The sequence below is a fragment of the Babylonia areolata genome, chromosome 4 (genome assembly GCF_041734735.1).
Source record: "Babylonia areolata isolate BAREFJ2019XMU chromosome 4, ASM4173473v1, whole genome shotgun sequence".
Lineage (NCBI taxonomy): Eukaryota > Metazoa > Mollusca > Gastropoda > Neogastropoda > Buccinidae > Babylonia > Babylonia areolata.
The window spans coordinates 13,373,750-13,388,749 of NC_134879.1; the positions used below are offsets into that span (position 1 = coordinate 13,373,750).

At 46.9% G+C, this 15,000-nt stretch overlaps 1 protein-coding gene across 1 annotated transcript in view; it reads right to left on the reverse strand.

The window, feature by feature from the left end:
* The window catches only part of LOC143280878 (solute carrier organic anion transporter family member 4A1-like), a 74,917-nt gene that overhangs the window by 51,936 nt on the left and 7,981 nt on the right, over window positions 1-15,000 (reverse strand). Inside the window, exons 3-4 of the mRNA XM_076585624.1 lie at window positions 12,971-13,032; window positions 304-429 (exon numbers count right to left, since the gene is read on the reverse strand). Coding sequence (XP_076441739.1) covers window positions 304-429; window positions 12,971-13,032 — 188 coding nt within the window. The remainder of the gene's footprint in view (window positions 1-303; window positions 430-12,970; window positions 13,033-15,000) is intronic.

Genomic DNA, 15,000 nt, shown 5'->3' on the forward strand with positions numbered 1-15,000 from the left:
GTGTGTGTGTGTGTGTGTGTGTGTGTGTGCGTGCCCGTGTCACTGTCACTATAATGTAACAAACAATATCACTGACTTGAAAACAAATGCATTTCCACACACGAAACACACTCACACACTCTCTCTTTCTCACACACTCCCAACCCCTCACACACACACACACACACACACACACACATACTGTCCCCCATCTCTCTCACTCAACACAACACCAGGGACTCTGAAAACAAACGACGTAGTAGTAGTACCGACGTGACACATGGCTGGTTTGGGAAAACAGAGACAATACAAGGACTGACCGACCTCCTTTCCAGGTTGCTGATGTTGATGTTGGGCAGTCCGTTGACAGAGATGCCCTCCACAAAGCTGAGGGCGCACAGCAGGGCCACGAACACACACACGCCGCCCCCGCACGGGCCTTCAGGCTTCCTGAAAACACACAGCAAACCGCCGTCCGCTTTCTTCTTCCTCCACTCTTTCCCCCTCTCTTTCTCCTCCTTTTCCTCCGCCCTGCTATCCGTAACACACATTCTGTCCGATTCTGCATTTTCTTCCTCTCCTTCTTCTTCGTCTTCTTCCTCTTGTTTTTCCTCCTGCCTCCTCCACATCTTACTCTAATTATGAAGCGCTCAGTGGCAGTGGCGACTTTTTTTTTTCTTTCTTTTTTTTTGTGATACTTTGGGCCTGGAATCTTCTCACAAAGTGAGCAGCAGCGTGTAGCTCAAGTCATGTGTAGCCAGCATAGTGAGGTAGTAGAGAGAGAGAGAGAGAGAGTGAGAGAGCTGTCTGTCTTGCTGGAAAACAAAATCTTTACAGTCGTGTCAAAAACTTTCTTCCAAAGTTCACCAAAGTGTCCGGAGCTCCTATCTTTGTGGACTGTGTAACGCCACAGTCATAAGTTTTTCAGTCAACAGTCTTTGGGTTAAGAGATAGACTGCACTGAACTGCTGAACGCTGACAACAAACCACGAGGGGCGGTCACAGGCTGCATGGTGGTTGGTTGGTTGGTTGGTTGGGTGGTTGGTTGGTGGTGGTGGTGGAGGCCGCAGCGAAACTCGCGGGCTGCAACGTGTGCACTCGGTGGTTTGTTTACGGAAATAAAGCAGTGGGTGTTGCTTTCCTCCTCCCTAGCTTTGCTTCTCTCTCTGTGTGTGTGTGTGTGTGTGTGTGTGTGTAGCTAAATCCGGTCATGAAACGGCAAACACATGCACACACAAGCACACAGATCTATGCACAGACACGCCACTCACACACACACACGTGTGCGCGCGGGCCGATCTGTCGTTTGTGACGTATTGCACACTACCAAAATCTTCTGAATATAAATGTGTGTGTGTGTGTGTGTGTGTGTGTGTGTAAAATCTCCCCGGTGAATAAGCAGTTTGAGCCAGTGTGTTATGTTGTCCAACCGGTTTGCTAGGAACGTACAACTTACAAGCAGCCAGTCTCTTGTTTACTCCCGACACAACTTGAGTGGAACGCAATATCACTCATCCCTATCAGTCCACCCGCCCCTCGCCCCAAACTGAATAAACAAAAAGACAAGACAAAAAAAAAACCAAACTCTCTCTCTCTCCCCCTTTTGAAACGCTAACACAAAAAACAGATTCAGTTAATTCTATCTTACACACACAGAGAGAGAGAGAGAGAGAGAGAGAGAGAGAGGGTGGGGTGAGGTGTGCGCACATACATACAGATTCAGTTTTAATCATATCTTAAAGATTTCTTAATAAATTATCTCGTCAGTGTAGCGTGCGAAGTATATCTGATTGAAACGTTAAAAATAATTGTCTTGGTAGAGTAAAATGTCCGCTGATGGTGCGTCAGTCGTGAGACTTTCTAAAACTGTAGTGTACATCAATTCACCATAAAATTTCTGTTTTCTTACCCTTCATTCCTTTGATTTTGTATACTTTATCGAGTACTTTGCAGCTGTTAATATAATAATAAACTCAAAACAAAGATTGACGTAAACTAAGTTCCTGATTTTTGTTAACCATAATAATAGTGGTGTGCCGGACTTCTGCTGTTACTGTTTCAATGGAACTGGTGCACTAAACATTTATTGTGTTAATCAATTGCCAAAATGTAGGTTGCCAGGATTAGTTAAGCGTGACCAAGTTTCCACAGGTAGTTTTATCTCCGGGCCGAATCAGTTAATGGGGAGGGAAGGGGGGCGGGGGCGTTAAGGAATGAGGTTGGGGGAGGGGAGGGGGGTGCGGGGTGGGCAGGGCCGGGGTTCGAAGGTCGAATTAAGATCGAACTTTAAACCTGTCACTTTTGAGCTGCACGTCCGAGATGTTCTGCTGTCGATACCGACCTAATTCGGGGCCAGAGCTCGAGTAGTGATTCAGATTCACGTGTGTGTGGCCTCGCTCCAAAAGAAGTCTGTTATGTCGGCCAACTGACGCCGCCACGTCGCCGCCGCCTGTCTGAGTTCTGGTTGGTTAGTACTACTTGTGACAGCCACCACCATACTCCTCACCATACGGTGACAGCCCACCACCACCATACTGACTGCGTGGAGTCTATGTGCACTACGGAGCACATGGCGGTGATCGAAAGTCGAATCGAAATTATTATCTCTCTGCGCAGACCACTCAGCACGCATTGACCATGGATCGTGTCGACGGATAGTGGTCATTTTTTTTTTCACTGTGTGTGAGAGAGAGAGAGAGAGAGAGAGAGAGGGGGGGGGTCTTGCTTTTTTATATTTGATTTTCAACCGATTCGATTTTTTCTCCTTCTGTGACTGAAAGGAAGAGAGACAGAGACAGACAGACAGACAGCCAAAGAGACACAGAGAGAGAGAGAGAGAGAGAGAGAGAGAGAGAGATGTCGGACGTTTGGCGTCACAAGACAAACATTTTTAACCTTACTAGAAATGCAAATTACAACAAATACACCGAAAGCCCGCACACACACACACACACACACACACACACACACACACCAGCACATACACAAACACACGGCGAAGCAGAGAGAGAGAGAGAGAGGAAGAGAAATGGCAGCGTCTGACGTTTTCCGTTACAGAACAAATATTTAACCAGAAATGCAAATTTAGCTCCGGTTACAGCTCTAAAAGCCCCAAACACAAACACGTAACGCAGCCGGTTGTTTGACTGAGACAAGGGCCTTCAGTTCGACAACTCACTCTGCTGTGCCTTTATCAAACCATGAACACAGTGTCTTGGACCAAATAAAACTAACAACCTACAACAGAAGCTGCAACCAGTCGGTCATTGCTGAAAACCTGAAGACTTAAAAAAAAAAAAAAAATTATAAATCTTCTTCTTCGTTCGTGGGCTGTAACTCCCACGTTCACTCGTATGCATACGAGTGGGCTTTTACGTGCATGACCGTTTTTAACCCCGCCATGTAGGCAGCCATACCCCATTTTAGGGGGTGTGCATGCTGGTTATGTTCTTGTTTCCATAACCCACCGAACGATGACATGGATTACAGGATCTTTAACGTGCGTGTTTGATCTTCTGCTTGCGTATACACACGAAGAGGGTTCAGGCACAAGCATGTCTGCACATAATTATGTTGACCTGGGATATCGGAAAAATCTCCACCCTTCACCCACCAGGCGCCGTTACCGAGATTCGAACCCGGGACCCTCAGATTGCGCCCGTCATTTTTATAAATGATTTTGCCTGTTGCTTCCTTTGCTCTGGTTGGTCAACAGAGTACTGATACACGATTTCGGTGTGACAAGAGCGCCTCAAGCACACAACACAGAAACATACCTGTTCTCTTAAAAATTAAAAAAAAAGAAAAAAAGGGAAAGAAACTTGCAGTTTAGCAAGCAACCCATGCTAATCGCGATCTAAAAGACTGCCCATAAGTAAAACTGGAACAAATTCATAACCTCTTTCCCCTGTCAACATTAAAGTAAATAAACAGAAAATAAACTTGGTCCTGTCCATATTATAAGGTGTTTAGCTTTGTATTCACTTTATATATATATCTAAATTTGGGCTGCTTTACTGACAGCTGTGCCTCGCTATAAGCCGACCCAACCTACAGTACCTACTTAAAAAGAAATTGAGTATGTACCGTTTAGTTCTCATAGCGGAACTTTTTTGAGGATGCTATTTTGCCGTTGGATGTTTTTTTTCTTGTTCTTTTTATTAATACTGCAAACCGGACATCGGTTTATCAGTCTCAGCGTCTAGGCCATCACTCATAATCTGACACAGCCGGGAATCCGGAAGCCGGGAAGGCGGTGAGGAAGAACATTCCGGTTCTTGTTCGCTGACTCACAACCACGCCAGTTCTTGGGATCTCTCAACCGTAACATTGTCCTAACACCACTGCGTTCACGTGCTACTTACAATGCACTTATAATCGCAAAAACGAAGAAAAAACAAACCCAAACAAACAAAAAAAAAACTTCATACACAAAGGTACTAATTCAAGAATGGACATGCGAGAACAAACCACGAAGGAACATTAACCGATCAATTATGGGTATTTATAATATGGTCCATCTCTCTTTAGCATCGGGGCCCAGAGCGCTCATCAATATGGGGTGGAGGGGGGAGGTCACAAACATTAACAAAACATGGGCACTGTAATCAATGATAAATCCAATTCTGAAGGTGAGAAATAGATTAGAGAACCTCTCAGAGCCTCTCATACATCAGCAGGCCCACTGGTATTCGGTGAAAAGTTTTCGAGCACTGGCTGCCACGAAAAGATCTTGACACTCAAGAAAAAACAACAACAAACAAAACAACAACACCAAACAAACCCGAAGCCATACAAATCGTAATTCGTGGCGGGGCCTTGAGAACATGCGTGACCCCCCCCCCCCCCCCCCCCCCCCCCCCCCCCCCCCCCCCTTCCTCCCAGACTCCTAGCCGGCACTGGGCTTTGACTAAGGTCAAGTCGTTCTCCAGGGTGGAAAGTCCTGATTACACCATGTCTGAAGGATTCGTCACACCCCCACAGGCCAGCCCAGCCCACATCCGGCACACACTGATCACCGTCACTGACGCGGCGCACGTACATCACACCGACCAAATAAACTATCAGATGACCGGGCACGTGCTTCCCGCTCGCCCTCCCCCTCCCGCGACCCACCCATCCTCCCCACAGACAGAGAGAGAGAGAGAGAGAGAGAGGTGGGGCGGGAGGGGGGGGAGCAGGGGGGCGGGGGGGGTGAAGAAACGTGCACGATGTACTTGCATGGGACACAAGGCATGCATTCGCGTACACACAAACAAACATAATGCTCGTTTGGGGATGCGTGACGTGACACTCTTCATGGACATTCTTCGTGTTTTTTTAATCAGATACATCTTATCGACAGGCCCCGGCTACATCCACTTTCCTTCTTTCTCCCTCCTCCCTCCCTCCCTACGCACACACACACACAAATACAGACACACACATTCCACCTCTAACCCTGGCTACGTCCGCTTTCAGTCATTCTTTCTCCCCATCCCCCCACCCCCACCCCCCGGCCCCCACGCACACAAATATACCCCATCTTCTCTTCTCGAGACAGGATGCAAACTAAAATTAAATTCACTGGATATACATACCACGCACCGCACCGTTTGAAATAAAAACTAAAGAGAACGCCAAGCCCCTCACCCTTTCTACTGCCTTTAATGTTTTGGTGCTTTTCAAGACCATTCGTACAAATGATTCCTTTCAACGCAAGGGTGGGATTTCTGTCCTATAATGATCCAAACCGATAGTCTACCTTAAAGTCTGGCATTGGCACCCCCCCCCCCCCCCCCCCCCCCAAAAAAAAAAGTGGTCATGCTAATGTGTCATCAACGTTTTGATCGTTCATTCTGGTTCTCCCCCAGGCCTAAATTACACAACTACACACGGATAACATATGATGAAAGAACGCCGAAAGGAAAAAAACAAACCAGAAAGCCATGATTATTTCCAGCATGCCAGTGTGTCCAGCAGCCCAGTTCACAAGCTTTTCATGTTTATGTGAGTGGCTATTCATTATACTTAATTGTTGTCACAGTCAAACCTGAAAGGGTCAAACTGCACCAGGGTAGCCGTTCATTCAGTGAAGGAAGGTCTCTGTCAAGACTTTACCAAGCAGATGAGCAAATCTCTTTGACTGACACTGCTGTCAATGCTCCGATTGTTTTTGGTTTTTTTTGTTTTGTTTTTTTGTTTGTTTGGTTTTTTTTTTTTGTTTTTTTTTTCTAGCCTGTTTGTTTGTCTGTCTTTTCTCCGTACTTACATGTATTTACACTTCCCTCTTTTCTTCTAAAATGTAGTATTATCTTTCTTTATATGTTTTGTTGGTTTTTTCTCTTGAAAAATAAAAAGAATAAAAAAGACAAATCAATGTGATTGCTTACCACCTTATACACGTGAACTGAATAAAAACACGTTAAAAAAAAAAAAAAAGAAAGAAAGAAAGACTGCTGTCACTGCAATACATGGTGTTGTGTTGTGCGATGCTGTACAGTGTATTGCAACGTCATGCCACATGGAGTGATGGCCTAGAGGTAACGCGTCCGCCTAGGAAGCGAGAGAATCTGAGCGCGCTGGTTGGAATCACGGGCTCAGCCGCCGATATTTTCTCCCCCTCCACTAGACCTTGAGTGGTGGTCTGGACGCTAGTCATTCGGATGAGACGATAAACCGAGGTCCCGTGTGCAGCACGCACTTAGCGCACGTAAAAGAACCCACGGCAACAAAAGGGTTGTTCCTGGCAAAATTCTGTTGAAAAATCCACGTCAATAGGAAAAACAAATAAAACTGCACGCAAGAAAAATACAACAAAAAAATGGGTGGCGCTGTAGTATAGCGACGCGCTCTCCCTGGGAAGAGCAGCCCGAATTTCACACAGAGAAATCTGTTGTGGAAAAAAAAAAAAAATGCACTACGTCACTTTCTTGTCAACAGATTTCGGACTGCTCCACCCGCGGAGTTGGCGTCGCCATGGCGGCACAGTTGCCACTGCCATCTGTTTTCTTTCACCCACCCCCCCACCCCCACCCCCCAAGGCCCCCCCTGGAGTGACCAGTTACACACACGGCGCAACAACTGCTGACCGGGAACGCCCTTGACCATGAGCAACAGAAGTGAGGGAGGTTCCCTTTGATGTGCACAACTGACGCAACAAATGCCAAACTGCTTCCAATCATTTTCTCAGCGAATATGACAGAAATGTACGGCTTATCATATCCGCCTGCTAAACAGTCAACATGACAGAAATCAAATGTACTGTTTACCATATCTGCAAACCAGCCATCCCGACACAAATGTATGATTTACCATATCTGCTAAACAGCCATTGTGACAGAAATGTATGGATTACCATTTCTGCTCAACAGCCAACGAGAGAGAAATGTATGTTTCACCATACAGGCTCAACAACCAACATGACAAAAATGTATGGTTCATCATATCTGCTCAACAGCCAACGAGACAGAAATGTATGGTTCACCTATCTCCTCAACAAGTAACATGACAGAAATGTATGGCTCACCATATCTGCTCAACAGCCAACGAGACAGAAATGTATGGTTCACCATATCTGCTCAACAACCAACATGACAGAAATGTAGGGTTCACCATATCTGCTCAACGGCCAACGAGACAGAAATGTATGGCTCACCATATCTGCTCAACAGCCAACGAGACAGAAATGTAATGTTCACCATATCTGCTCAACAGCCAAAGAGACAGAAATGTATGGTTCACCATATCTGCTCAACAGCCAACGAGACAGAAATGTAATGTTCACCATATCTGCTCAACAGCCAAAGAGACAGAAATGTATGGTTCACCATATCTGCTCAACAACCAACGAGACAGAAATGTAGGGTTCACCATATCTGCTCAACAACCAACATGACAGAAATGTAGGGTTCACCATATCTGCTCAACAGCCAACGAGACAGAAATGTAGGGTTCACCATATCTGCTCAACAGCCAACGAGACAAAAATGTAGGGTTCACCATATCTGCTCAGCAGCCAACGAGACACAAATGTATGGTTCACCATATCTGCTCAACAGCCAAAGAAAAGAAATGTAAGGTTCACCATATGTGCTCAACAACCAAGACAGAAACGTAGGGTTCACCATTCTGCTCAACAGCCAACGAGACAGAAATGTAGGGTTCACCATGTCTGCTCAACAGCCAACGAGACAGAAATGTAGGGTTCACCATATCTGCTCAACAGCCAAAGAGACAGAAATGTAGGGTTCACCACTTCTGATCAACAGCCAACGAGACAGAAATGTAGGGTTCACCACTTCTGCTCAACAGCCAACGAGACAGAAATGTAGGGTTCACCATATCTGCTCAACAGCCAAAGAGACAGAAATGTAGGGTTCACCATATCTGCTCAACAGCCAACGAGACAGAAATGTAGGGTTCACCATGTCTGCTCAACAGCCAACGAGACAGAAATGTAGGGTTCACCATGTCTGCTCAACAGCCAACGAGACAGAAATGTAGGGTTCACCATATCTGCTCAACAGCCAAAGAGACAGAAATGTAGGGTTCACCATATCTGCTCAACAGCCAACAAGACAGAAATGTAGGGTTCACCATATCTGCTCAACAGCCAATGAGACAGAAATGTAGGGTCACCATATCTGCTCAACAACCAACAAGACAGAAATGTAATGTTCACCATATCTGCTCAACAGCCAATGAGACAGAAATGTAGGGTTCACCATATCTGCTCAACAACCAACGAGACAGAAATGTAGGGTTCACCATATCTGCTCAACAACCAACGAGACAGAAATGTAGGGTTCACCATATCTGCTCAACAGCCAACGAGACAGAAATAATTATAGGGTTCACCACTTCTGATCAACAGCCAACCTTACAGAAATGTAATGTTCACCATATCTGCAAAGCAACCAACGTGGCAGAACTGTATGGTTTACCGTATCTGCAAATCTGCCAACGTGCCAGAAATGTAAGTTTTACTATAACTGCAAAACAACCAACATGACAGAAATATATGGCTTATTTTATTTACTCGATAGCCTTCATGGCAGAAATGCATGGCTTACCACATCTGCTAAATCAAGCAGCCAACGTCGGTGAAGAGAAATGTATGGCTTATAACATCAACTTACAACAGCCAACCGGCAAAACAGAAATGTACGGATTACCGTATCTGCTCAAGGTCGGCGAGAGAAATGTTTGTTGTTTTTTTTTTGTTTGTTTGTTTTGTTTTTTAAATGGTAATAACTACCATGGTAACATGAATATGTACAATATCTTCTGCTACATTCATGTATCACCAATTATCTTTTTTCTAGAATAAAGCTTTGTTTTTAACTCGTCGCAGCACATTTTGTTCCAGTTTGCAAGAAGTTTGGAATGTCTGTGTTTATAAGACTTTATAATACTGAGAATGCAACGCAGCACATCTGACACATTACCTGCTGTTATTACACAATCGCATCTAACACTTGAATAGACACTCACGCACCTACGCGCTCACATACACACACGATTACCACTGATTCAGATATGCGAATGGAAAGACTATTTGACGGGCGCAATAGCCCAGTGGTTAAAGCTTTGGACTTTCAATCTGTGGGTCCCGGGTTCGAATCTCGGTAATGGCGCCTGGTAGGAAAAGGGTGGAGACTTCTCGGATCTCCCAAGTCAACATATGTGCAGACCTGCTAGTGCCTGAACTCCCTTCGTGTGTATACGCACGCAGAAGATCAAATGCGTACGTTGAAGACCCTATATTCCGTATCAGCATTCGGTGTGATGGAAACAAGAACATATCAAGCATGCACGCCTCCGAAAACGGAGTATGGCTGCTTACATGGCGTGGTAAATAAACACAAAGGTCAAACACGTAAAAGTTTATATGTCGGTATATGTGTGCGTGCCTGAAACTGATTGAATGACGCAGGAAAACGAATGATGAGCGCCCAATGGCAGCCGTCAGTCGGCTCTTCCCAGGTAGGCAGCCTGTTATGCACATGACCCCGAGTTTGTAAAGCGCTTAGTACTCGAGCTTGGTCTCCAACCGAGGATAGGCGCACTACAGTATTCATATCACCATGAGCTCTGTTTCAACCCCGTCAGTCCCTCGCCCTTCAATCGCATCTGCGGTGCTCTGTGTGTGCGTACGTGTATGTGTGTGTGCATACGAGTGTGTGTGTGTGTGCGCGTGCGTGCGTGTGTGTGTGTGTGTGTGTGTGTGTGTGTGTGTGTGTGCGAACGTACGTATGTGTGTGTGTGTGCGTGTCTGTGTTACTGGCGGGGGTCGGAGGGTAAGTGGATGGAAGACTGACGGGGTGGTGGGGAAGGGAAGAGGAGGGAAGGGGGTGTGAGGGGTGCCTGAGGCTTACTTCCTGTTATACTGGCCCAGGATTGAAGGGGGAAAAAAATCGACATGAATTGATCACCAGTTTGAAGCTGTTCACTTACTTGAAAGTGTGGGAGCGTCGTTCATCTGTGATTGACACAGTACTCTGTTGCACCTGATTTTAATTGCCCCCCTCCCCCCTCCCCCGCGCGCGCGCGTGTGTGTGCGCGCGCGTACGGAGGTGTGTGTGGATGAGAACAAGTCTGTTTGTGTGTGTGTGTGTGTGTGTGGTATTGGAGTGTGGGGCGCGCGCGCGCGCGCGTGTGTGTGTATGTGTGTGTGCAGGGGTGAGGGGGGTTAGGGCATACGTGTAAACGATTGTGTTCAGTGAACTGATAACTGAGTTACCGGCTGTCATGCTGGGGTAACAGAGAGAGAGAGAGAGACAGAGAAAGAGAGAGACAGACAGACAGAAGCAGAGACAGCGACAGAGAAACTGAGGCAGATGAGAGACAAAGAGAAAACTGATGAGAGAATGAATAAACCTCTCTTATCATAACGTCAAAGGTTGTTATTCGTTGTCTTTTTTAACGGACCCTGGTTGAAGCAGCTGTTGTGACAATACACAGCCTGTCATTATAGACAGGTCACAGATACCCCCTAACTGGTGCTGCATTCACTGGGCCTGTCGCGTCGTTTTAATTAATTGTAAGTAACTGCCAAGGTGTTTCCCTGTGGGTGCAAATAGTCAGCTTGTGGGGGGTGAGAAGGGGAGTGGAGGGGCTGGAGGAGGGAGCGGGGGGGGGGTGGCGGGGGGGGGGGGGGGGGTGGGGGGGGGGGGGGGGGGGAGGGGGGGCTGTTGTGTTACCTGCCAATATTCCGCTGACAAGCACACGCGCGCGTGTGTGCGTGCGTTTGGTTTGGTGTGATGGTTTGGGGCACGTTGGGGTGGTGGTGGTGGTGGCGCGCGTGCATGTATGTGTGTGTGTGTGTGTGTGTGTGTGTGTGTGTGTGTGTGTGTGTGTTACATGTCCATTTTTCAATGATACGATGTTGGTACATCTCTCTACACGACTGATGTAAGTACATCTCTCTTTTATGTTTCCGTCACTGTCACTGTGCGCCCACCAAAGACAGGGACAGAGAGGGATAGAGACAGAGAGGAGAGAAAGAGAGAATGACTCCGTCCAGGATATCTCCGGGTGTGAATACAAAATTAATTAACACACACCGTGGCAGCCAAACTGACAATGTCATATTCAAAACGTGTTCATGATTAAATCCATCACAACTCAATGGTTTCTTTCTTCCACGGACATAATCATATTTGTATTTCGCACTAACACACAACAAGTTGATTCCATTACAGTAAATCAGAACAGCTAAAAACCGCGAATGGAGAAAAAAAAAAGAAGAAAAAAGTCACGATTTTAGTCCCACCTCTACCAGCAAGCATCTCGCCTGGGGAAGGAACTCGACTGTTTCAACCACTGAGCGTCAACCAAGAGTCTAGTCCCTTGAAGGAACGAATGCGCGCAATCTCTCTCTCCACCAAACCATTCTGTCTGTATATATATATATATGTCAGTACTTTTTTTTTCTCTCCCTTTAAAGAAAAAAAAAATGTTGACCTGATAAATTGCCAAAAGCCTCTTCTTCCCCCTTCTTGCTCTTCGCTGAGTTGATTTCGCCGTTTCTTTAGACTCGCTCTATCTTCCTTGATCCGGTCTGTTTACCGAGCTGTTTATTTGTCTGTCTGTCGAGTTCTCTGGCACCGCAAACTCTGACATTTCCTGGCACTTGGCGTGCGCGCTGCGTACACCAAAGGAATACCCCTCCCACCAGCAGTCTGGTAATGACTAAAATGAACGTCTTATTCCAGTCAAGTATCGTTCTCATTTCCCAACTCTAGTACTTGGCTGCTTCTTTTTTTTCTTTCAGCGCACCAGCGTCTTTTTCATCATCACCATTACTGTATTTGTAATGATAATGAAGACATCATCATCATCATTATCGTTCCTATTTGTCACAGTACTGGCTTCCTCTTTTAGTAGACAAGCGTAGAACTGGAAGAACATATATGAGGCCCTGCCGAAATCTTTTTTCCCCCCAAGTGATGCAAACTTGAGTCTTGTCAATCAGATCTGTGTGCGCGCCTCTCTGTGTGCATGTATGTGCGTGTGTGCCAGTGTGAGGCAGACATAGAGAGGGAAGATAGGCTGGTGGTGGAAGTCGTTTGTTTTATTGTTATTTGTTTTTTTGTTGTGTGTGTGTGTGTGTGTGTGTGTGTGTGACGCGCGCGCCCGCGTGTGAAAATAAACGTGTGCTTACTTCCTGTTGCTGTTTCGGTTGCTGTCAGTTCCCCCCCCCCCCACCCCCCCGCCCCCCCCCCCCCTATTCGCGTTTCCTTGATGTTCGCTATAAACTCCTGGCCGGTTTATGTTCTGTGATTGTTTTTTGATGTCGCATTTAAGTTAGCTTGCTGTTTAATTTTTTTTTTATTCTGCAATTATTTTCTTTTATTCAGTCAGTCAGCATCAGTTTTTTACCTTTTGGTTAGTTTGTTGTTTGTTTTTTTTGTAACAAGTAAAATAACTGCAGGAGTGAATCCCAACCTCCAGCTCCCTCCTCTAACTGTTTAGCATACTGAATGACACGGCCCCTAGAATGTCTTACCTTCCGTCAGCTTCAGATGAGGCAGAAGTGTCTACCTGTCGTCCTTCTGTGATTGGAATATCCTGCACACGATACAAAATAATGAATCAGAACTGATCAACGCTGAAGGATTCTGTCCATCGAAATGTAAAGAAAACTCACGGTCACCACGACACGAGTATGAAAAAACCACATACAACATTTCTGCTATTTACATCTGCTCTGTTCAGAAACTGTTGTTGTCATATCCCATCTATCTTCATCTTTTAATGTCAAACCAGTATGTGTGTGTGTGTGTGTGTGTGTGTGTGTGTGTGTGTGCGTGTGTGTGTGTGCGTGTGTGTGTGTGTGTGTGTGTGTGTGTGTACCAGTGTGTGTGTGTGTGTGTGTGTGTGTGTGTGTGTGTGTGTCCGGTAACTGCTAGACAAACTACCATCAACTTCAAACACACGCTCATCCACACACACACACACACACACATACAAACGGACACATCTGCATACATCCAAACGCGCGCACACACACCCACATACGCACTCACGTGAACACACACACACACACACACACACTGACGTGAACACACACACACACACACACACACACACTCCGCTCACAGCGATCTCCCCGGTGAGAGAAAGTCTGACAGCTGCTTTGCTCTGGCTTGCCGTTGGGTAAATCATGTCACCCACTCATCGCGCTGAATCTTTTTTTTTTTTTTTTTTAAGCTTCTTTTCTTTCAATATTGATGTCTTTGTATTTTCTTTCTTCTCTTTTCTTTCTTTTTTTTTTCTTTCCTTCTTCTTCTCCCCCACCACCTTCTTTCGAAGTATGACGACTGGATGCCACGTCGGTTCCAAAACCAACACGAAACAAGTGAATGAGGTGTCTGGCGAGAGGAGAGGAGAGGAGAGGAGAGAGAGACAGGTTTCTGATTCCAGCGGGTTATTATTCTGCCACCGTCAGCTTCTTTTCTTTCTTCTCTTCTTTTTTCTTTCTTTTCTTTTCTTCCGTGGCCGCACGTGCCCTCAACCTTCCCCCCGCGCGCTGAGTGCAACACGTGTAAAGGAGGTCATCGTTGTTTGTTTGCTGTGTCGGTGGTTGCGGGGTGGTTAGGGTGGTGGTGGTGGCTGGTGGAGGAGGAGGAGGGTGGTGGTGGTGGTGGTGGTGGGGTGGGTGGGTGGGTTAGTTGGATGGCGCGTTAGATGGTGGTGGTGGTGGTGGCCTCGTGCTGGCTGCTTCCGAAGACTGGGAAAGCACCACTGCAGAAAGGTATGTGAGGTATAGAGTTCAACGGTAAAAACAGCTGACGACGATACGGGAGGCTGCGGAAGGGGTGGGGGAGGAGGGCGGGGGTTTGCGGGGGGTGGGTGGGGGGTGGGTGGAGTTGCGGGGGGGCGTGGATGTGTGTGTGTGGATGTGTGGGTGTGGGTGTGGGTGTACCAGTGTGTGGGGAAGGGGTGTATTCTAGTGCCACGGTGTGTGTGTGTGTGTGTGTGTGTACTGATGTGTGTGTGCGAGCGTATGTATGTGTGTATGCCAGTGTGCCTGTGTGCATGTATATGCGTGTGCACGCCAGAGGGGGGCGTGTCGCCGGTGTGTGTGTGTGGTGGGGATGGGGAAATAATACACACGTGGAGGTGTGGGTGTGTGTGCGAGCGCGCCAGTGTACCAGTGTGTGTGTTTGTACGTGTGTGGACGAGGGGGTCGGGGGGTATGTGTGTGGGTGTGTGCCAGTGTGTGTGTGTGTGTGTGTGTGTGTGTGTACTGATATGTGTGTGCATGCCAGTGTGCGTTCGTGCGTGTTTATGTGTGTGCACGCCAGAAGGTCGTGGGGGTGTCGCCTGTGTGTATTTGTGGTGAAAGTGCGGGAACAATGCATGTGTGCGTGCGTAGAGGTGTGTGTGTGTGTGTGTGTGTGTGTGTGTGTGTGTGTGTGTGTGCCAGTGTGTGTGTGGAGGGTGGGGGAGCGAGGGGGGAGAGGGTGGTGAGGGGGTTGGGTGTGTGTGTGTGTGCCAGTGTGTGTGTGTGTGTGTTGCATGCAAGTGTGTGTT